General features: G+C 44.5%; 1 protein-coding gene across 2 annotated transcripts in view; it reads left to right on the top strand.

The window, feature by feature from the left end:
• Positions 1-24,164, top strand: part of AOAH (acyloxyacyl hydrolase) — a 973,359-nt gene that overhangs the window by 395,430 nt on the left and 553,765 nt on the right. For both annotated transcript variants that reach the window (XM_086964832.1, XM_086964831.1), the window contains exon 6: positions 12,700-12,770. In XM_086964832.1, coding sequence (XP_086820958.1) covers positions 12,700-12,770 — 71 coding nt within the window. The remainder of the gene's footprint in view (positions 1-12,699; positions 12,771-24,164) is intronic.

Genomic DNA, 24,164 nt, shown 5'->3' with positions numbered 1-24,164 from the left:
CGGGTCTTCGTTGTTCGAAGTGCGAACACGTGACCCGGAAGTGGAACTGGCTGAAGTAGTGTACGGCCCCCAATGGTGACGTGGGCGTCTGCCCGAATGAAGAAGATTTAAAGGGATAGAAGCCGAAAAAAAGCCTAGACAGGAGAAGTGCCTATTTAGAGTTCTGTTGGCCTTAGAATTTGTGATTGTCGTGTCGGAAAGAAAATATTAACGTGTTTCTAAAGAGGGGCAAATCTATTGTCTCTGATTGGGTACAGTGGTACATGCAAACGATAGGGATAATTATTTATGATGTTGTGTGGCAGGTGAAAGTTATCATGAGCATAGCGCAGTTAGATTCTATGCTCAGTGCTGTTTGTTAAAATCTATTCGTGAGCAAAGAGAATATTGCAATAGTCTCGCATATTCTCACAACGGTTGTAAGGGAACGTGAACTGATCTCTTCCCAACCACTCTTACAATCTAAAAAAAAACATTCAATAAGTATAATCATAAGGAAAAAATCATTGATAGGGGATAATCAGAGTGCAAACAAAGGATTGCACCGTGATTATCCTATAGGTGAGTCACATTCCATTGAAGCAAAATTGAGTTCTTTCAAGAAGGGCGAACTAGATACTTAGTAGATACCCTTATGACAAACAACATATTTCATACGAGTCGGTACAGTAGTATGATTTATCACATCATTGCTTCATAATAGTCATCATAGTGTATGGTAAGACAATTCTTAACTTGTTATGTTATTGTCCAGAAATTTAATCGCCCAGGAAAAATTGAAGCTCCGAATCAAAATTTAGGCCTAGCTCGACTGCGTACATTTTCATGATCCACATAGCCTCCATGCGTCTTAATTTCAATTCTCTGTTGCCTCCTCTAATTCCTAAATTTACCACATCGATCCCAAAGAAAGAGACCACTTTCTCACTCTCAGTGTTTTGACACCCTGCCACATGCAATGCTACAGGGTATCTTGGATCCTGTTTGATTATTGCCCTTATATGTTCAGATACTCTTTCCTTAAGGGCACGTATGGTGCTCCCCACGTACTGTTTGCCACACTTACATTCTATAATGTAGACCACGTATTTGGTGAGACAGTTAATGTTGGCATTTATGGTGAAAATTTCACCTTTTGGATTACAAAATTGTTTAGTCTTGTGTTTCGCCCACCTGCACATGGCACATAATCCACATTTGTAAAAACCTTTGCTTTTTGAGGAAAGCCAATCAGTTGCCCGTAGACCATGTGGTACAGTTGGACTCAATCTGTTTCTGAGGGTGTTTCCTCTTCTGAAGCAGATTTGGGGCCTCTCCGTGATAAATGGAGTTAGGGATTTTTCATTCTTCAAAATTCCCCAATGCTTGATCATGCTTTTTCTTAAGGTATGATGGAGAGAATTAAATTCCGTAACCAACCTAATTGTGTTGTTTGAGGGTAAAGGTTGTCTCTTTGGTTGCAAAATGTCAGCTCTTACAATCTTGTTGATTTTCCTCTCTGCTTGTTTAATCACATTGCTAGCGTAACCTCTTTTGCAGAACCTGTTTCTCATGTCATGTACACAGTCTATGTATTGTGATTCTTCACTACAGAGCCTTCTGGCTCTTAAAAATTCACCATAAGGTATAGACTTCACCTGATGCGGCGGATGAGAGCTATTCGCATGTAATATGGAATTACATGAAGTGGATTTTCTAAAGAGCTTACTATGTAGAGTATTGTCCGCCACATATAGTTCTATGTCTAGAAATTCAATTTTGGTTTGACTATATGTCATGGTAAACTTAATTTCCCATGTGTTGTTGTTTAAGTAGTTATAGAATTCCATGAGTAATTCTTCTGAGCCTGACCATAGGAGAAAACAGTCGTCTATGTAGCGACCCCAGAAGATTATAGAATCAATATATTGGGAGCCCTTATCCCCCCAGATAAGATCTGATTCTAAGTTGCCCATAAAAAGATTTGCAAATGATGGAGAAAATTTCGATCCCATCGCCACTCCCTTCTTTTGGCGATACCATTTTTTATCAAAAACAAAAAAGTTATTGTTTAACACAAGTTCCATCATTTCTGATAACATTGTAGTATGTTGATACAGTGAGGCGGGTCTGTTACTCAAACATCTATTCATAGCAAGTAGTCCCAAATCGATATTAATGCTAGTGTATAGGGACACAACGTCCATAGTAACAAGAAATGTGTCTGGTTGCCACTGTATATCCGAAAGAATACTCAAAATGTGTCTGGAGTCTTGGATATACGAAGGAAGATTGTGTACAAGGGGACCCAAAAAGAGATCAATGTATTCCGCCATCCTTTCGGTGGGACCCCCTATGCCCGAGACTATAGGTCTACCTGGAGGGAAGGGCTGGTTCTTGTGTACTTTGGGGAGTGTGTAGAGCCACGGGTATGTGGGTCGAAAGACTTTAAGATATAAGTATTCTTGGTCATTCAATAGACCTGATTGTTTCCACATCAAAAGTTTGTCGTTGATCTTAGTTGTCAAAGGGCCTATTGGGTTGAAGGGTATTGGTTCATAACAAGTAGCGTCCGCCAGTTGGCTGTGAATCTCCCCTTCGTAATCTGTTTTATCCATAACCACTACATTGCCGCCTTTATCAGCCTCTCTAATAACAATGTGTGTGTTGCTACTGAGAGAGGTTAAGGCTGTTCGTTCTCCTATTGTCAGGTTATCAAGATATTTGAAAGATTTTGCAGCATAGTTGGTATTCGTTCTATCAATGTCTTCTAGTACTCTCTTGTGAAATTGATCTATTGCATTTCCCCCTGAAAGTGTTGGTATCCATCTGGATTTGCTTTTTAAGCCACTAGAAACACTGTAATCTGGGTCTATATCAAGTTCCATTAACAGTCTGTCCATGTCATATGGTGAATCTTCCATATCAGTAATCGACAAAAGTAAATGCGTAGCTTGTACATCTTTTATTGATAGAAAATCATCTGTATTGGAAAAGACAGGAATATTCTTTCTACCCACATCTGTGGTAGTTTTGTCGGAAAAGTGTTTTTTTAGCTTCAAATTTCTAATAAACTTAAAGAGATCTATTTTAAGTTTACAAAGGTCACCTGTGGCAAATGGATTGAAGCTCAGACCTTTGCTCAACAGTGAAATCATATCTTGATTAAGTTCAAATGAAGAAAGGTTAATTACTTGGACTTCTGTCTGGTCAGTCGGGGTTAGTTCCTGTTCATGCCTGATCTGAGCTTGCTCCTGTACTCTGTTCTTTGATCTCCTGCCCCTACGGGTTTTGGATCGGGTGGATCTCTCTGGACTGGGAATCTGTTGCCTCTTCTGATTCTCTGGACCTCTATGGAAAAAGTCGCCACACTGCCTGTGGCTGAGGTTTCTGGTTCCCCACTGCTAAGTCCCGCACTGCTAATAGAGGCATTGCTGGACGAGATTGAACTAGCTCCCGCTATGGGTTGATTGTTAGTATTTCTAGTTTTACTACTGGGAATGAGTGGATCGTATTTGCTGGCGTAGGTGAATACCCTGCCTTGTTGGTAGTCATTTTCGTCTCGCCTAATCTGTCTCGCCTTTCTATTCTTAATGTCACTCTGTTGCTTGAGAAGGATATCATCTAGGATATCATAGTTCTTCATTGTCGCTTCTGGAATATTCAGATCTTTAATTTCTTGTTCGACCACAGCAATCTCTGCTTGTAGCTTGAGAACTTTGCGGTCCGAACTCTCTATAAGTATATCCATAAGGGTCATTGAGTTAGCTGTAAGTGAATCCTCCCACTTGGACATAAGGTCTGCATCTAGGTCATCATAAGTGGGAAAGATTTGACCTCTAAGGCCCCTAGGTATTCTCTTGAGTCGTAGGTATTGTTTAAGAGTAATGCCATCCCACCATTTCGCATTCTCCTGTTTTTTGAGACGTTCTAGTTTGATAAATTTGTCTCTAAGGCCTTCCTTACGTGGAGGATTAGTACTGGTGGTAGCAGTTATGGTGGACATGCCTTTTGCTAGATTATCAAAGAGTTCCTCTGCTGCTTTGCCCCGATCCATATGGGCTGATTTAAGTGATTAATTCTGATAGAAACAAACAATCTAGGTAAGATTGTAAGTAGAGTGCTAGGCGGCAGCCCTATACTGACTCAATGAGCTAGAAGAAGGGATGGTTTTTAGAATGTCAGGGACTGGGCGCTCTGCCAGTATGGTAGCACTGTAGGACTAAGTAGAGTGTGGTGCAACTGGGTGAGTGGGCAACCATATAACCACTCAACGGAGAAGCAAGCAAGCAATACTACTCCAAAGTAACAAGAAAAAGCATACCCTATGCACACACTTAAATGTAAAGATTGGAAACAATGTCCATATGCAATAATGGTACAGAGAAACAACAATAAAATGCAAGTATTTGAAGATCAATAAAGATATGTCAAAAGAAGTCTTGGTCTCCTTGTTTTATTCCAACACAGCATGTGTACAACCAGCCGACACGTGTTTCATCGCGTCTGCGAATCTTCAGGGCTGGAAATGATACAGAAGACAAAGGGCTATATTTGGGAATTTATACATTGGATGTATGACCTTGGGTAACATTTCAGGTCAGCCGTTCGAGACAAGCATTACATTGGGTGATCTCATGCATAATTAATGCCCTTCGAGATGGTAGTGGGAAAACATCTGTTGGTGTGCCGAGGTGCCTTTAATAGCTCACATATCCCATGCAATCGAGGTGAGCCGTTGTGCACTTAAGCACCCTAATACCTCCAATGGTTGTGTTGTGTTAAGTGTTAAGTCCTTACGGTCTGTCGTGATTAAAAGAGCATGGTAGATACGAGAAAGAAAAAGTAAAAGAAAAAGGAAAAGGAGAAAACAGGAGAAACGGTGGGAGAATAATACCGTTTCTCCTGTTTTCTCCTTTTTCTTTTACTTTTTCTTTCTCGTATCTACCATGCTCTTTTAATCACGACAGACCGTAAGGACTTAACACAACCATTGGAGGTATGTGTTGGAATTTGTACTGTTTCACCGAGCACTTATAAGCACGCATGATCCCCCACACCGGCATAGAACTTAGCCTAGCACGTCACCGTGCACCATTCTGTTACAACAATTGCACGAGAATGCACTCTAGTAATTAGGGTGCTTAAGTGCACAACGGCTCACCTCGATTGCATGGGATATGTGAGCTATTAAAGGCACCTCGGCACACCAACAGATGTTTTCCCACTACCATCTCGAAGGGCATTAATTATGCATGAGATCACCCAATGTAATGCTTGTCTCGAACGGCTGACCTGAAATGTTACCCAAGGTCATACATCCAATGTATAAATTCCCAAATATAGCCCTTTGTCTTCTGTATCATTTCCAGCCCTGAAGATTCGCAGACGCGATGAAACACGTGTCGGCTGGTTGTACACATGCTGTGTTGGAATAAAACAAGGAGACCAAGACTTCTTTTGACATATCTTTATTGATCTTCAAATACTTGCATTTTATTGTTGTTTCTCTGTACCATTATTGCATATGGACATTGTTTCCAATCTTTACATTTAAGTGTGTGCATAGGGTATGCTTTTTCTTGTTACTTTGGAGTAGTATTGCTTGCTTGCTTCTCCGTTGAGTGGTTATATGGTTGCCCACTCACCCAGTTGCACCACACTCTACTTAGTCCTACAGTGCTACCATACTGGCAGAGCGCCCAGTCCCTGACATTCTAAAAACCATCCCTTCTTCTAGCTCATTGAGTCAGTATAGGGCTGCCGCCTAGCACTCTACTTACAATCTTACCTAGATTGTTTGTTTCTATCAGAATTAATCACTTAAATCAGCCCATATGGATCGGGGCAAAGCAGCAGAGGAACTCTTTGATAATCTAGCAAAAGGCATGTCCACCATAACTGCTACCACCAGTACTAATCCTCCACGTAAGGAAGGCCTTAGAGACAAATTTATCAAACTAGAACGTCTCAAAAAACAGGAGAATGCGAAATGGTGGGATGGCATTACTCTTAAACAATACCTACGACTCAAGAGAATACCTAGGGGCCTTAGAGGTCAAATCTTTCCCACTTATGATGACCTAGACGCAGACCTTATGTCCAAGTGGGAGGATTCACTTACAGCTAACTCAATGACCCTTATGGATATACTTATAGAGAGTTCGGACCGCAAAGTTCTCAAGCTACAAGCAGAGATTGCTGTGGTCGAACAAGAAATTAAAGATCTGAATATTCCAGAAGCGACAATGAAGAACTATGATATCCTAGATGATATCCTTCTCAAGCAACAGAGTGACATTAAGAATAGAAAGGCGAGACAGATTAGGCGAGACGAAAATGACTACCAACAAGGCAGGGTATTCACCTACGCCAGCAAATACGATCCACTCATTCCCAGTAGTAAAACTAGAAATACTAACAATCAACCCATAGCGGGAGCTAGTTCAATCTCGTCCAGCAATGCCTCTATTAGCAGTGCGGGACTTAGCAGTGGGGAACCAGAAACCTCAGCCACAGGCAGTGTGGCGACTTTTTCCATAGAGGTCCAGAGAATCAGAAGAGGCAACAGATTCCCAGTCCAGAGAGATCCACCCGATCCAAAACCCGTAGGGGCAGGAGATCAAAGAACAGAGTACAGGAGCAAGCTCAGATCAGGCATGAACAGGAACTAACCCCGACTGACCAGACAGAAGTCCAAGTAATTAACCTTTCTTCATTTGAACTTAATCAAGATATGATTTCACTGTTGAGCAAAGGTCTGAGCTTCAATCCATTTGCCACAGGTGACCTTTGTAAACTTAAAATAGATCTCTTTAAGTTTATTAGAAATTTGAAGCTAAAAAAACACTTTTCCGACAAAACTACCACAGATGTGGGTAGAAAGAATATTCCTGTCTTTTCCAATACAGATGATTTTCTATCAATAAAAGATGTACAAGCTACGCATTTACTTTTGTCGATTACTGATATGGAAGATTCACCATATGACATGGACAGACTGTTAATGGAACTTGATATAGACCCAGATTACAGTGTTTCTAGTGGCTTAAAAAGCAAATCCAGATGGATACCAACACTTTCAGGGGGAAATGCAATAGATCAATTTCACAAGAGAGTACTAGAAGACATTGATAGAACGAATACCAACTATGCTGCAAAATCTTTCAAATATCTTGATAACCTGACAATAGGAGAACGAACAGCCTTAACCTCTCTCAGTAGCAACACACACATTGTTATTAGAGAGGCTGATAAAGGCGGCAATGTAGTGGTTATGGATAAAACAGATTACGAAGGGGAGATTCACAGCCAACTGGCGGACGCTACTTGTTATGAACCAATACCCTTCAACCCAATAGGCCCTTTGACAACTAAGATCAACGACAAACTTTTGATGTGGAAACAATCAGGTCTATTGAATGACCAAGAATACTTATATCTTAAAGTCTTTCGACCCACATACCCGTGGCTCTACACACTCCCCAAAGTACACAAGAACCAGCCCTTCCCTCCAGGTAGACCTATAGTCTCGGGCATAGGGGGTCCCACCGAAAGGATGGCGGAATACATTGATCTCTTTTTGGGTCCCCTTGTACACAATCTTCCTTCGTATATCCAAGACTCCAGACACATTTTGAGTATTCTTTCGGATATACAGTGGCAACCAGACACATTTCTTGTTACTATGGACGTTGTGTCCCTATACACTAGCATTAATATCGATTTGGGACTACTTGCTATGAATAGATGTTTGAGTAACAGACCCGCCTCACTGTATCAACATACTACAATGTTATCAGAAATGATGGAACTTGTGTTAAACAATAACTTTTTTGTTTTTGATAAAAAATGGTATCGCCAAAAGAAGGGAGTGGCGATGGGATCGAAATTTTCTCCATCATTTGCAAATCTTTTTATGGGCAACTTAGAATCAGATCTTATCTGGGGGGATAAGGGCTCCCAATATATTGATTCTATAATCTTCTGGGGTCGCTACATAGACGACTGTTTTCTCCTATGGTCAGGCTCAGAAGAATTACTCATGGAATTCTATAACTACTTAAACAACAACACATGGGAAATTAAGTTTACCATGACATATAGTCAAACCAAAATTGAATTTCTAGACATAGAACTATATGTGGCGGACAATACTCTACATAGTAAGCTCTTTAGAAAATCCACTTCATGTAATTCCATATTACATGCGAATAGCTCTCATCCGCCGCATCAGGTGAAGTCTATACCTTATGGTGAATTTTTAAGAGCCAGAAGGCTCTGTAGTGAAGAATCACAATACATAGACTGTGTACATGACATGAGAAACAGGTTCTGCAAAAGAGGTTACGCTAGCAATGTGATTAAACAAGCAGAGAGGAAAATCAACAAGATTGTAAGAGCTGACATTTTGCAACCAAAGAGACAACCTTTACCCTCAAACAACACAATTAGGTTGGTTACGGAATTTAATTCTCTCCATCATACCTTAAGAAAAAGCATGATCAAGCATTGGGGAATTTTGAAGAATGAAAAATCCCTAACTCCATTTATCACGGAGAGGCCCCAAATCTGCTTCAGAAGAGGAAACACCCTCAGAAACAGATTGAGTCCAACTGTACCACATGGTCTACGGGCAACTGATTGGCTTTCCTCAAAAAGCAAAGGTTTTTACAAATGTGGATTATGTGCCATGTGCAGGTGGGCGAAACACAAGACTAAACAATTTTGTAATCCAAAAGGTGAAATTTTCACCATAAATGCCAACATTAACTGTCTCACCAAATACGTGGTCTACATTATAGAATGTAAGTGTGGCAAACAGTACGTGGGGAGCACCATACGTGCCCTTAAGGAAAGAGTATCTGAACATATAAGGGCAATAATCAAACAGGATCCAAGATACCCTGTAGCATTGCATGTGGCAGGGTGTCAAAACACTGAGAGTGAGAAAGTGGTCTCTTTCTTTGGGATCGATGTGGTAAATTTAGGAATTAGAGGAGGCAACAGAGAATTGAAATTAAGACGCATGGAGGCTATGTGGATCATGAAAATGTACGCAGTCGAGCTAGGCCTAAATTTTGATTCGGAGCTTCAATTTTTCCTGGGCGATTAAATTTCTGGACAATAACATAACAAGTTAAGAATTGTCTTACCATACACTATGATGACTATTATGAAGCAATGATGTGATAAATCATACTACTGTACCGACTCGTATGAAATATGTTGTTTGTCATAAGGGTATCTACTAAGTATCTAGTTCGCCCTTCTTGAAAGAACTCAATTTTGCTTCAATGGAATGTGACTCACCTATAGGATAATCACGGTGCAATCCTTTGTTTGCACTCTGATTATCCCCTATCAATGATTTTTTCCTTATGATTATACTTATTGAATGTTTTTTTTTAGATTGTAAGAGTGGTTGGGAAGAGATCAGTTCACGTTCCCTTACAACCGTTGTGAGAATATGCGAGACTATTGCAATATTCTCTTTGCTCACGAATAGATTTTAACAAACAGCACTGAGCATAGAATCTAACTGCGCTATGCTCATGATAACTTTCACCTGCCACACAACATCATAAATAATTATCCCTATCGTTTGCATGTACCACTGTACCCAATCAGAGACAATAGATTTGCCCCTCTTTAGAAACACGTTAATATTTTCTTTCCGACACGACAATCACAAATTCTAAGGCCAACAGAACTCTAAATAGGCACTTCTCCTGTCTAGGCTTTTTTTCGGCTTCTATCCCTTTAAATCTTCTTCATTCGGGCAGACGCCCACGTCACCATTGGGGGCCGTACACTACTTCAGCCAGTTCCACTTCCGGGTCACGTGTTCGCACTTCGAACAACGAAGACCCGGGAGAGGAAGGAAGGAATCTGCAACGCCTTGGAGGTAATTCAAACTGAGATACTTTTCTAGGGGGCTCGACGCCTTTTTAAACGCAGCAGCTACCGCGTAGATATTGCAACTTGCCCATCTGGATTGTTTGTCTTTCAGACACCAAGTCCGGACGAGGCTACAGAATATTTCTTTTTGTATTCCGACATACCAGAAGCTAAGGTAGGCTGCTTTTATCTATACCGCTGATACAATACAGTGGATACATGCTCTATGTCGGTATATTTACATAACAATGCAATACAATCTGGATATATTTCATTTCAGATTAAAAGTGACTGACAACCATTTCCTTTACCCGGGCGACCTAATACAAGCGCACTCGCTTGCAAGGTAACATACTAAACTAGTATAATAATCTAGTCTTATAATGATCTCACTTACACAGTACTGTTTCATAGTTGATTAGTTTTGACCGTCCCAAATAAATTGGGGCGTTGATTACCTGACTAGGTTATCTTAGATGTTACACGACTGTTATTAATTCCAATACACTTACGCTGGCAATTTCACTTGTTAGCCATTGTGAGCACTTGCAATATGTCCCTTATATTAGCACACGGAGCAGGTTGCGTCTTCCTAATTCAGGAGCGCTAGCATTTAAGACAGCTATCACTCGTTTGCTTTGTGGTTCATAACAAGGATTAAGAATGGCAACACCAGTCTATCCTGTTAAACATCAGGAAAGACGTAACACGATTATTTTCAACTCTATTACAGCTTTTGTACTTCACCTCACAATTAATTTCGAATGGTCCTGGGCCCTTCCGGGTCGGAAGTATCACCGGAATAGCGGTGAGCTTTCCCTTTTGTTCATTATCATCGGTTAACTACAAATCTCATAATATAGAACTGGCATTTTCTTCCATGACCAGTAATCAATAATTTATTCACGACTTGATACATTTAAATTTGACTTTTTTTCCTTTCTTTTCCCTCCCTCGCTTTCTTATTATTCTCCCACCGTTTCTCCTGTTTTCTCCTTTTTCTTTTACTCTTTCTTTCTCGTATCTACCATGCTCTTTTAATCACGACAGACCGTAAGGACTTAACACAACCATTGGAGGTATGTGTTGGAATTTGTACTGTTTCACCGAGCACTTATAAGCACGCATGATCCCCCACACCGGCATAGAACTTAGCCTAGCACGTCACCGTGCACCATTCTGTTACAACAATTGCACGAGAATGCACTCTAGTAATTAGGGTGCTTAAGTGCACAACGGCTCACCTCGATTGCATGGGATATGTGAGCTATTAAAGGCACCTCGGCACACCAACAGATGTTTTCCCACTACCATCTCGAAGGGCATTAATTATGCATGAGATCACCCAATGTAATGCTTGTCTCGAACGGCTGACCTGAAATGTTACCCAAGGTCATACATCCAATGTATAAATTCCCAAATATAGCCCTTTGTCTTCTGTATCATTTCCAGCCCTGAAGATTCGCAGACGCGATGAAACACGTGTCGGCTGGTTGTACACATGCTGTGTTGGAATAAAACAAGGAGACCAAGACTTCTTTTGACATATCTTTATTGATCTTCAAATACTTGCATTTTATTGTTGTTTCCCTGTACCATTATTGCATATGGACATTGTTTCCAATCTTTACATTTAAGTGTGTGCATAGGGTATGCTTTTTCTTGTTACTTTGGAGTAGTATTGCTTGCTTGCTTCTCCGTTGAGTGGTTATATGGTTGCCCACTCACCCAGTTGCACCACACTCTACTTAGTCCTACAGTGCTACCATACTGGCAGAGCGCCCAGTCCCTGACATTCTAAAAACCATCCCTTCTTCTAGCTTCTTGGTACCCCTGATGCAGTGGGAAAGATACAAAATCATAGTGTAGTGTTTTATAAGGATTTATCTTTCAGACCACCTGTTATTTAATTGTAAAGTGCAAACTTCACCACCTCTTTCGTCTGTCTGGGGTACTGCATATGAAACAGTTAGAACCCAGAACCCCCTTATACAGGCTGCTTTGATATCCCTCAATAAACATGGTTGTACTATGTTATCATGAAATGCAACTTGATTTACCATTTACAATTATTCAGCTGATCCAGGAGGACCAACACACAGTCATTAAAATGAAAAGTAGATTGAGGGAAAGGGGCAACAGCACTGTAATGAGACGCTCGTGTGGAAGTCTCCATGGGCCATATGTACGACATCTCCATTTTGCATTTCCCGAATAGCGAATTCCAAGAAATCACTATTTAGGAAATGTAAAATGGATGTACAAAATCAGAAATGCCCTAATAGCGGTTCCTACACAGTAGGGATCGCTGTTAGGAAATTGCTATTTAGGAAATACACAACCAAGGGTGCCAATGGGCCTAAGGTCCAACTTGATGCAGCCCAAAAAAAGTGGTGCACAAGTAAAGTGCACAAAATGTCCTAAGGGCAAGTGTGTGCTTTTATGTGGTTCTTTTTTTAAATTCCACATAGTTACCATCAACTTTGGGTCGATGGTTCTATAATTTCCTAAATGCCCATTTCCAATTTAGGAAATGTTTTGTAAATGTGCTTAGGAAATCGCAAATAGGAAATCCCTTTGGGTAAAAATCACATTTTTCGATTCCCTATCTGACCTTGTAGATATGGAAAGGCAATTTAGCATTTGTTAAAGGACCGAAATTGCGATCCAATCCAATAGGAAATGCTGAATCCTTTCGTACATATGGCCCTTTCAATTGGTTTATCGTAGCGCTCTGTGTGCTGTGCAGGTAAATTCTATTTTGCCAGCATTGATGCTTGTGAATGTACAATTCTAACTAGTAATTTGTTTCTTTACCAGGCGGCCCGGGAATCCTTCCTTGATGTCTGCTCACTGCCGTATGTCAGCAAGATATGTCAGGCGATCGAATAGTAGGTATTGCATGAGATTTTAAATAAGTTATGTAAGAACAACCTATGAACTATACAGGCATCAGTTCGTAAACACAATCACCAGAAAAAACACAAGAAAACAATGACTTCTTTTTCCCGTGCGTCTCCCCACCAGGCCCCATCAATACAGCTTATTTAGTACCACATTCAGTTTATATTGTTTATGCCAACCTAGATCACTGTCTAGAAACAAACTTCTGTCTTCTGGCTCTATATTTTACAATGTTTCAATTTTTTCCCACGGTGGTGAGTGTAGAGTTTCTTATTTTGGAGATAACTCTTACCTGCTTTTCTTTGTGAATTTTTCAATCAGCAGACTGAAAATCAACCAGTCAAAGTTGTCGGATGCAAGAAATTATGTTCATGCTTCTAGCAAATATTGTTTGTTTGTTGCACATTGGCTTCACTCTAAAGGTGAAAATAATAAGTTTGTTTTTCACGTGGGTAAGGATTATGGGGCATATGTATCAAAGACTGACTTTGCGTTTCTCAAATAGCGATTTTTACAGAATCGCTATTTGAGAATCGCAAAACGAGATGTAAATAAAAAATCGCAAATAATTTGCGACTCCTTGATATTCCTTAATTGCGGATCGCAAATAGGGATTTGCAATTAAGGAATTCCTTCCCATTCATTCCTAAGGGCTAGGAGGCCCATAGGAATGAATGGGAAGACATTCTCCATTTGCGATTCCCAATTAGAGAATCGCAAATTGAGAATGCAATTTCAAGGGTGACTGGGTGTCAAAAGGACACCCTGTTGCACCCCTGAAATATGTATGTGTGCACATGTGGCGCACATACATGCCCTTAGGGCATGTATGTGCCCCACATGGCACTTTGAAAAATGCAAAAACGTGCATTTTTCAGAGAAATCGTAAATTACCACCAACTTGAAGTTGGTGGTAATTTACGATTCCTTAAGGCCAACTTGCACTTTTTATGTGCTTCTTACATTGCATTTAAGGAATCACAATTTGCAATTCCTTAAATGCAATCGCAAAATAGGGAATCACAAATTTTGCAATTCCTTATTTTGCGAGGCTATTTTTTATTCTTACATACCACTGAGCCCAATTGCGATCACAAACGCCAAAATTCTGAGAATTTCGGCGATTGTGATCACAATTTGGAATGATAAATATGGCCCTACGTTCCTTTTATGGGTCATGAATACATTTGAAAGTACACTGCATAATACCTGTGCTAATCTCTATGATTTCAAGCCTTTCACAAATGTCTGCTCGTGTCTGCTTACAAATTCAAATTATAGGGAGCACAGCACTTTTAATTTTTAAAATAATAAGTGCAAGGGCCCTGACCGGAGGCCACTGCAGCTTGCACACCCATTTCCCCATCATTACTGCTAATGACCTTATCAAAACAACTACTAACCATCTCTCTCGTCTGCAAGTGACACATTTCACATTATTCCAGGTCCCCAAAGGGAAAGGAATGACTGGGGAGGCGGGTATTAGTATATTTTAATAAACAACAGTTCTTCTGCTCATCTCTAAATTAGATGAGCAGCCCAATCACGTGGCACAGTGTCATAAGTGTGGTGATGTCAATTAAGTGCTGGTGTCGAGGAAACCAATTAAGTGCCGGTGTCGAGGAAACTAAATCAGTGCCGGTCCCGAGAACCAGAAACCACCAGCTTAAATAAAGCACTGGATCACAGCCTACGCAGCAGATCTTTGAAGTTGTAATAATATATTCTATAGCCCCCACTGTGCTCACAACTGGAATACATATACCAGAAAAGTGGTGTACAGAAAAATATGGTACTCCTCAGTGCAGACTGGTATTCGGCGACTGGATGCTTGTAATATCAGGATTACAAGCATTGATTGAAAGATTGCAGATATTGACGCAACATGTGCAGAAACAAGTTAGAGTATTTGCAAGTCATCTGCAAGAAACAAGACAAGATATTTATTTACAAGGCACTCACACAGGGAACCGGTAAATAGTGCATCCTTCCCTTTGTAAGTTGTGGGGCCAAACTGTGTACAGTAACTCCCCTAAATGTATGAAGGGGGTTGGCAAATTGTGAGACAATGCACATTGATAGTGAATAAAAATGACAAAAGCCTGTGTTTTATATGGAGTAGCACATATCAGCTGTCTCTAAGTGCTGTAAATCGCAGATGTTACTTTTACCCAATTTATGATATGAGTAGAAGGGCGGTAGGTGGCGCCAGACCACGATGGCCACACTCACGTGAGGCTCCTGCCCGTCTGAGCAGACAACAATACTTTAGCCCATCCTTGTGCACCTGTCCTCGACGTCCTCTTCGCCATCTGCACCGTGAGGTTGCGCAGACTCCGCCGATACCAGACACTCCTGTCCCCGACCGGCGGGGACCATTCCGGTGGCATCGAGACCTGCCCACGGCTCGGAGCCCGCTCTCCTCGGACCTGCTGACTGGCCACCCTAATTTCTCCAGGTCGGGGATTCCGGGCCTAACGGAGCTTCACTGCCGGGCCCTGGGGGGGGCGCTACGAGACTCGGGGTGAGTGCCTGTTCACTGCTGCGAGGGGGAGACGAGTGTGCCGCCGCCTCGCCCTGTGCCTCGCCGCGGCTCCGGCCAACGGCGTACCACCCTGCCGAGCATGCGACCTATCGCCCGGCCACCATCCCCAACTGAGGCCGGGGTCCTGAGGCCTGCAGCTCTGTGACTGACCTGGTTCGGAGCGCTACAAAATTCCGGATTCCAAAGGCTGTCTTCACTACATGAGGCTGACTGCGACTAAATGGGGAGGCCGTGGCCCTGTTTGCCTCGACACACACCACTACCACGGCGCTGACGGCCCTATGAATGCAATAGCTACGCTGCACATTGGCGAAAGAAGTTCTGAGACTGGGGGCCACCTACACCTTTCAGGTCTGAGCATTGCGTGCCGAACTGCGTACACTGCGTCTCCCACGAGGGTGAGACGCCCGCCCGTCCCCACTGCAGGAATGAGCCCCCGAGGCCGTGGGAAGCGGGCGCTATCCAAAAAAGCCCTCAGTCCCCCGATTCCGACTTTGGGGGTACAGACGCATCGCAGATCGGGACGGGCCTCTCTAACTGCCGTTCCTTGGAGTTGACCCACTACTCAATGTGGGAAGTGCGCTGGGAGAGCCGGGACAGTATTAGTGCAATTATAAACATGCTGAGGCAGCTGCTTTGAACCTACAGCCGCCATCTTACCCCGTCAGCCATTTTCCCGTCCCTCCCTCGTACTACACCCTGGAGGAAGTAATTCGTGACTGAAGGCTCTGCTTGACCCGCTTCTTGTTTTTGTACTGTCCCGCTAGGCCCAAACTTCGTCAGCACAACAGTCTACTTACATACTTCGGCGCGTGGACGCTACAGCCTGGAGCCCTGAACTTTGTGCTGCACTACCCGCTGGCAGCTTGGTCATAACCGCCCCGGTGACTCTCTGTGGCCCCTTGCCCGCCTGGTACTGTCCTCCTGGTACCGGACCTGCTTTTTTGCCGACCATACACCTGCTGACGCCGCTAAACCTCACTACCCTGCAGGGCTCCCGCACCTCCTCCGTGATACCCACACCCTGAGCACCGTTACTGTGCCCCAGCCTTCACGAATAGCTACCTCGTGGAGTTACCTACGATACTTTGTGCCCTTTTTCGACTGCCTCCTTCCTGTGACTCGCCCTTGGGGCCCACGCTGAGGCTTCCACACTCCTTGCACTAAGATGGGGCGCAGTGAAACCAGGCAATCCAAGCTCCCCTTTGAGTCCCGCAAAACCCCAGGATCACAGTCGACGGATCACACTGAACCCGGAGCGGAGGCGCCACCTGAGGAGGACTGGAGAACGTTATTGCTGGGGATGAAACAAAGCCTCACGTCAATCTACTCCAAAATGGATGCTTTTAACGCCAGAATGGACACAGTGGTTGCCAAATTGGACCAACATGACACTTGTTTGAAAGAGGCGGAAACTAGAATTTCAGACATGGAGGATACGCCACGGCCAACACCCGTCAAGTCACGCAAATGGATAAGTTGCTTAAGATCATTGCTGAAAAGAACGAGGACTTGGAAGCTCGGTCCCGCAGAAATAGCATCCGCACTCTGGGCCTTGCTGAATCAACCAACACGGGGCGCATGGAGGACTTTAAGGAAAAGCTGGTTGCGGACCTCTTCAGGAGAGATTCCTTTTCAGCACATCTCACTGTCAAAAGGGTGCATCCCTCATTAGCCGCACGTCCTCTTTCCGGTGCGGCACCCAGACCCATCATAGCCCGGTTTTTAAATTATCGAGACCGGGACGCAGTCCTCCTCCTGGCTCGAGAAAAACAGCAGGTTCCGTATGAAAACACAACACTTTCTTTTTATCCGGACTTCACGCCTACTGTGCAGGAAGCCAACACGCAAATTCGCTGGAGTAAAAAAGAAGCTGCAGGCCCAGGAAATCTCATACGCCATGCTCTATCCTGCCAAATTGAAGATAATGCACCGTGGGAAGCAATATCTTTTCAACATCCCGGACCAAGTTGAAGAATATCTGAAGCACCATAAAAGGGCATCCTCCGAGGGCGCAGGGCCCGGTGACCGCTCGCGACTGCCTTCCCCGCTGTCCCAGCAGGACTGACACACTTCAGGATGGCGGCCGATGTCGGTACACCTCACCACCTTTCCATACTGTGGCGAACTGGCCTGCTCTGGTGATGTATGACATTGGCTTACCTTGTTTACTCATGCACACTCTACTCTGCTCGGACACTCATCTCCGTCCCACACTAGTATGCCTAGCTTATAGCGGTGGCAGAAGTGGGTGAAAGTAAGGAGATGATCGGGCAGGCCGTGTGCCCCTAGTGATCTCCCCCCCTTACAGGGCAATCCCCTGATCCCCCCCCCTGGTTTTCTGACTAGAAATGGCCTTTTTGTGTTAAGATATGTATGTTTCCAGAGGGTGGGTACCTGATACCCGGCAAGTTGGGGAGGCCGGTGTGGGAGGGAAAACGGCTTACCGTGCAATCTGTAGTGATGTGTTCTAATGGCAGGCCGGCCGGCACTTACACAAAGCACAATGTCTAGTATGTATTACCGTATGTTGTATATGGACAAAGGTCCACCAGGTACTCATCTAATACCTCCTGATCATTATGGCCACGGGGATCACAGGTGATGCACAGCCCCTACGCTCCCTTACATTGGCCACATGGAATGCTAGGGGCCTCAATGACCCTAGGAAGCGTAGGCAGATAGTAGGATATCTCGATAGACATGGGATAGCTATTGCTCTCCTACAGGAGACGTACCTAGCGCCTAATACAACTACCTGTTTTGCAGCAAGATGGGCTGCATGCCGCACCTTCTCTTCCTACTCCAACTACTCCGGGGGAGTCACCATCTTGGTTAAATGTGGCGTAGCTTTCACACCCTCAGGTATGGACTCGGATTCAGAGGGCAGATTTTGTTTGCTGTGGGGCCACTTGTTCTCTCACAAAATATTGTTTGCAAATTACTATGGGCCTAATCTGGATAATCCAAATGCTTTGTTCCTACTATGGGTGAAAATCCAAATGATAGGTATTTCACATGTAATATTGGGGGGCGATTTTAACATTGCTTTATGACCCGACATAACAGATGCCGTCGACTCCCGGCACACTACTCGACCACCCAGAAGACGTTATGTGATATAGTGGATGGTAATGGGTGGATAGATGCCTGGAGGTACCTCCACCCCACGCTCAGGGAAGGCACACACTACTCGACTGTACACTCCACCTGGGCTTGCATAGATTACATTTTTGTCTCAATGGAGGTAGCTAACTGGCTCACACATACAATACACTTGGCCCGTACGTTCTCTGACCACTCCCCAGTCACAGTGGAGCTCCGCATCCCTTTAGATAGCTCCCCATTCTTGAATTGGCGGCTTAACCCCGCACACTTGCAACATGCAGTCTTCAAAGCTGAACTGGAACAGGACATCCCAGATTTTTTTGACCGTAACCTGTCATCTGTTTCCAGCATCACTACGGTCTGGGAAGCATTCAAAATTACGCTGAGGGGCTGGTGTATTGCCAAAGAGGGTGGGATTCTCAAGTCCCTGCGTACTGAACTCCACACGTTAGAAAACCAACAGCACCTACTGCAGGACGCCATCACTCAGAGCCCAGATGACGGTGCTCTAAAGGCCCAGATGCGGGACAAATTGACTGAATACGAAACTGCGGCTGATAGGGAATGCACCTTCCGGGGGAAACCGCACACAGCACGAATATATGGCGAAGGGGACAGGCCAGGAAGTGCACTGGCAAATTCGGTCAAACCACCCAGATTTGCCAACTACGTCACAGAAATACAGGATACTCATGGTAACACATCCAGGAACCTTCCCGATCAGCTCAGAATATTCCAAGAACACTACAGTACATTGTATTCCTCGCATAGAGGAGAACCCCTGGATCTGCCTGCTTATTTTGAGGACGTGGCGCTCGCTTGGTTTGGAGACGCCCAGCAAAAATTCCTCCCTGCAGAACTTGAAATAGGTGAAATAGGTGAAATTGCGGAAGCTATCATGTCGATGCGCTCTGGTAAGGCCCCTGGGTCTGACGGCCTTACGATTGACTTCTATAAAACATTAAGTAAGTAAGTAAGTTGTCTCTGGGCTGCTGGCTGGCAAATGTGGAGTTATTCCGCCATCTTAAAGTCATGCACTGGGTCTCCCCGGCGGGGATGGCCTCCACTCTACTTCTTGTCCGCTTCTCCCCCGATGCCCCTGCTCCAGGGAGGGAGTCAGCTGTTGTCCTTCTCGGGGCGCTGAGGGAAGCAGCAGTCCCGCTCCGCCGCCCGACCCCGCTCGGCCCGGCACCCACTCGCCGCTGTGCTCTGTGTGCAGGACCCGGCGTGTGTCACTCGCCGCGATCGACCCTCACAATGCTGGGGTGTGCTGTGGCGTCTCGGCCCCCGCGCTCTATCTTCGGATGCGGGGTGTCCCCTCTCCTCTCAGCCGCTTGGGTCATCCGGGTCGCGTTCCTCTCCTCGAGTTATCAGGCGACACCACTGGCCGCCGCCATCTTGTCGCCTGTCACCAGGTGTCTTGTCGGGCCCGGTTCACCCCAACGGCGATGCCGCTTCCGTTGTAACTGCATGGTGTCGGATGCCCCACGGGTTCCGATTACGGGAACTGTGCGGGATTCCAGGGATGGACGCTAGAAACGGTGGAAGTGACCTCGTCCGTCGCGGAGCCTCAGCAAGGTACGCCACTATTGTAGCCTGCTTGGTCACGCCCCCAAAGAGCAAACATAGTATGAAATTAATATTCTAGAACCCAAATTACACCCCACCTATTTTTAAATAAAAGTGTTAGAAGTGCGCTACAAATTAATCAAGATGAAGTTTGGTTTTCTTTCTGGGCTAAGTTTATTAACAAAACTTTGGTGAAATTAGTCCAAGAACACAATATGGTATGCTTGAAATAGCAGCAGTCAGATAATAATAAAAAAGGCCACTGCAAAATGAATTTACAACAGCATTAGTAGTTGTCAGGAACTGATAAAGCTGGAATGTGATCTGTGGTCATTTTAAGTGCACCCTGATATTTCATCAGGCAACACTAACGGAATAATATTAAAAAAAAAAAAAAAAACACTGACTCTAGAGGGAACTAACTTGTGTGTAGATGTCCACATTGTATAAGAGCATTATACAGTCACTCAAAGTGAACTTAACCAGTGCCTTAAGCAGTCTGACCCATTTTCCCATGATGTATGCAGTAGTGGGGTGATCCAAAATGTGAATGACACAACAACAGACCAATGGATGAAGAGTGATACTGTTAGAAATGGGATTTCTGGTTGGCTAAGGCTTGCGCCAAAGCCAGGCTGAAACCACCACTCTAGTCAGGGCAAGGGAGTTACACGCCAAAGATAACCTACACGCCAAAGATAACCCCTGCTCACCCCCTTGGTAGCTTGGCACGAGCAGTCAGGCTTTTTCTGGAGGCAATGTGTAAAGCATTTGCGCACACACACAGCAACAACATCCCAGGAACACCACAAAAAGGAACTCCAAACAAGGTAAGATAAAAATAACTTTTGTATTGTCAAAACACAACAGATAGTAATCACAGCATATACATTGTGCCAACTGGCACGGGCAAAATAAACATGGCCCCCCATCGGTGGAGCAACGCATGGACTCAAGGGGAACACGGGCCCACGGGACCTCGGGACCCCCACGGGCCTTTGAAACAGAAGCTGTCCCTCGGTGGAGCCATTCAGGCTCGGAAAACTAATGGGCCGGGGGGAGCCACCTCTGCCCCTTAGACAACATGCCCCCAAACGAAGGAGCGGCCCACTGCAAGACGGGGCAACTCGAGTGACAACACAGGCCTGGGACCTTGACTGGCCCCAGGCGTCATGGAGCCCCACTCACCGGTGCTTCCCGCGGCTGGGTGCGGCGCTCTCCTCTCGGCGCGGCGCTATCCTCCTCAGACGCGGCGGGGGCAGGCACCAGCAATGTGCCTCGGCCACCTCCGCCTTCAATGGGCATTCTCTGGCGCCTTAGGGGCGCTCCCTCAGTCATGGGATCCCCGCATGCGTAGGCGCCAGGCTTCATCCGGTCCCCCTCTCCTCGGGACCGGGACTTGTGGGCCGCATCTCGGGCAGCGAGCGGGACTTCCTTGCAGGAAGCGGAAGTCCCGCCCCGCTCCAGGCGTCCGGACGCCTGACTTCCGGTTTTGCCGCGGCATCTCTTTTCGGGGGAAATATCGAGGGGTGGGCTCCCTCGGTGAGAGAAACAAAAGTAAAAGCGGGTGGGCACCCGCTAAGGCTCCCATAAACGGGGTGGCACCCATAGTATAAATAGGCTGTTGGAAGTGTTCACATAGCCTGGGCAAATGACTTGTCACCCTTGTATGATGAAAATGCCCTCTGTTCCTCAATATATCAAATATTGCTTCAATCCACCATCCACTCTATCCTTGCAGTCAACTGGTAGTACATACTAATGGATGTACATCATTTGTCAAATATTGTTACCATGATGCCAAAGCTTGCATTATGTCTGAAGTTGTTACAATCATGCTATTGATGACAGGATCAATGTAATGTCACAGCTGGTTAGCATTATGCAAAGGATAACCCCAGGTTGCTAACATAAAGGGAAGGCCTAGAAGAGATCTGTTGCTACCTTGAAGCACCTCATAAGGTGCAGAAAATGAAGAATTTTACATATTTACAACATTCACAGTGCGAGAAACATCTTGTGCTCCACATAAATCATACCCACATAATTGGAGTCAAGGTGTGAGTGTCGACAACGTTTCGATCTCAATAGAAAATGGTGATGATCCCCCCATTGAAAATTGCTTTGGGAGCGAATGCCTGAGGTCTGGAAATCTGGTGATTTCCATACCCTGACACTTTTACCCATTGGATTGTACTTATATTGTTTCCTTCAGTTTTTATGAATGTTTGAATAAACACAATTTTTGTTCCATTTGGATGTATTCCAACACAGCTCTAATTGTAGTTTTGTGCCTATAATATTATGGTTCTTTGGTAGGGACCACTGTCTCTTGTAATATACTCATAACGGAATGGCAGCCCCATTTCTCAGTTTTACAGTATTGATACTATGCGAGCTCTGACATGTCTCGGCTGGGTTAAAATACTGATAATATACGAGTTCTTGCACTTCTCAACTGAAAAATAGTGTAGTATATGAGCACTGATGCTTCTGAGGGGTCGGATCAAACAAGGACAGCTGGTTCTCTATACTGACAATATACGACAGAACGATGGTACTGATAATATAGAAGCAGGGACACTTCGCAGCTTGGTTGTAATGTTGACACTGTGCAAGCACTGGCATGTCTCGGATGTGTGGTAATACTGATATTATTTCAGCACAGACACTTTGCTATTTGTGTTGTAATCTAGTCCACTGGGATTATGCAATTCCACAGCTGCGCCTCTTTTCACATAATTATGAACTTGCCGTATTTTGCCACATGATCCATCATATAATGCATAATCTGCAAAAAAAAAATAACCTTTGTTTCTAGCTCAAATAGATTTAAAATTACTAAAAGCCCGGCCCCGTGGGTTCACGCACAGTGAAAAGCACTTTCAGTCATCTTTTGTTTGCTTTTTCCAGTATTTAATTGTTAAAATGGTATTCATGAAGCAAAATATGCTCCAGACAGTATTTCCATGTGTACAAATTGGAAAATTATGCAATAATATGCCGCATAATTTGGCTTTTTCTTGCTCCATAATTTGGTTTTCCTCTGCCACATAATTCCAGGGGCCCTGGTTGTAATACAGGAGCAGTGGTACGTCTTGAATGGGTTGTAATACCCTTAATATATGAGCACAAGCACTTCTCGGCTGAGTTGAATGCTGGGGGGCAGATTTATGTTAACTGGCGCATCCCCAGGGATGCGCCAGTTAACATGCGCCACAGCTCCGCCAGCCATGGTGCACTGCATTTATAATGCGGCGCACCATGGTGCAAAAATGTGGCGCATTGCTGGAGTTGCGTCGCAAGCGCGACTCAGCTCCAGCAAGGCTCGGGGGTGCCCCATTTTAACAATGCTGCGTCAAGACCTACGCCTGCTTCAAGCAGGTGCAGGCTTTTGACGCAGCATTGGCTTAAAAGTGACTGAGTGAAATCTCATAGATTTCACTCAGCCACTTTTGCGAGGCGCACCTGCCCCGGAACGCCCACCCTGCGCCGGAACGCCCACAAGCGGCGCAGGGCTTTACAACGTGACGCATCTGCCTAGATGCGTCACGTTGTAAATCATTTGTAGGGATGCGCCACGTTTACGCTGCCTTGCGTGACGCAACAGCGGCGTAAACGTGGCGCAAGGGCCTCATAAATCTACCCCTGGATGTTTACGAGCAATGGTATTTCTCGACTGGGTTGTAATACTGGTAATATATGTGCACTAGCACTTATCGGCTGGGTTGAATACAAGCAGTAGCACTTCTCGCTGGGTTGTAATAGTGGAAATATACAAGCACTAGCTGTCCTCAGTTGCTGCAAGACCCTTTCTATGGAAGCACTAGTACTTAATCTGCGAATACCTCAGAAGCATTCTTGTAGTTGGCGGGATGGAGAGGCAGTGAGTACTTGCTTATTTTCTTTCCAAACACCTCCTGAAAGTAGTTTAGTACAGATCTGCCTGAATATGAATTTACCTTGAAAAAATTAACGACAAGGGGTTTTTGACAAAACAGGACAGTTGCTTTAATTAAACGCAGCGGCCGGGAGAATAGGCAACAGAGTCGGGGTCTCAATACTGTCTCAAAGCACATTGGTTTTGGCCATCTTTTTATACATTACATGAAACGTCCTAAAACTATTTGTACATTCTGTTGGAGACAGAAGTCTGGGC

The sequence above is a fragment of the Lissotriton vulgaris genome, chromosome 4_1 (assembly GCF_964263255.1).
Source record: "Lissotriton vulgaris chromosome 4_1, aLisVul1.2, whole genome shotgun sequence".
Lineage (NCBI taxonomy): Eukaryota > Metazoa > Chordata > Amphibia > Caudata > Salamandridae > Lissotriton > Lissotriton vulgaris.
The sequence above is the reverse complement of the archived record's forward strand: the minus strand, read 5'-3'. Positions and strand labels throughout refer to the sequence as shown.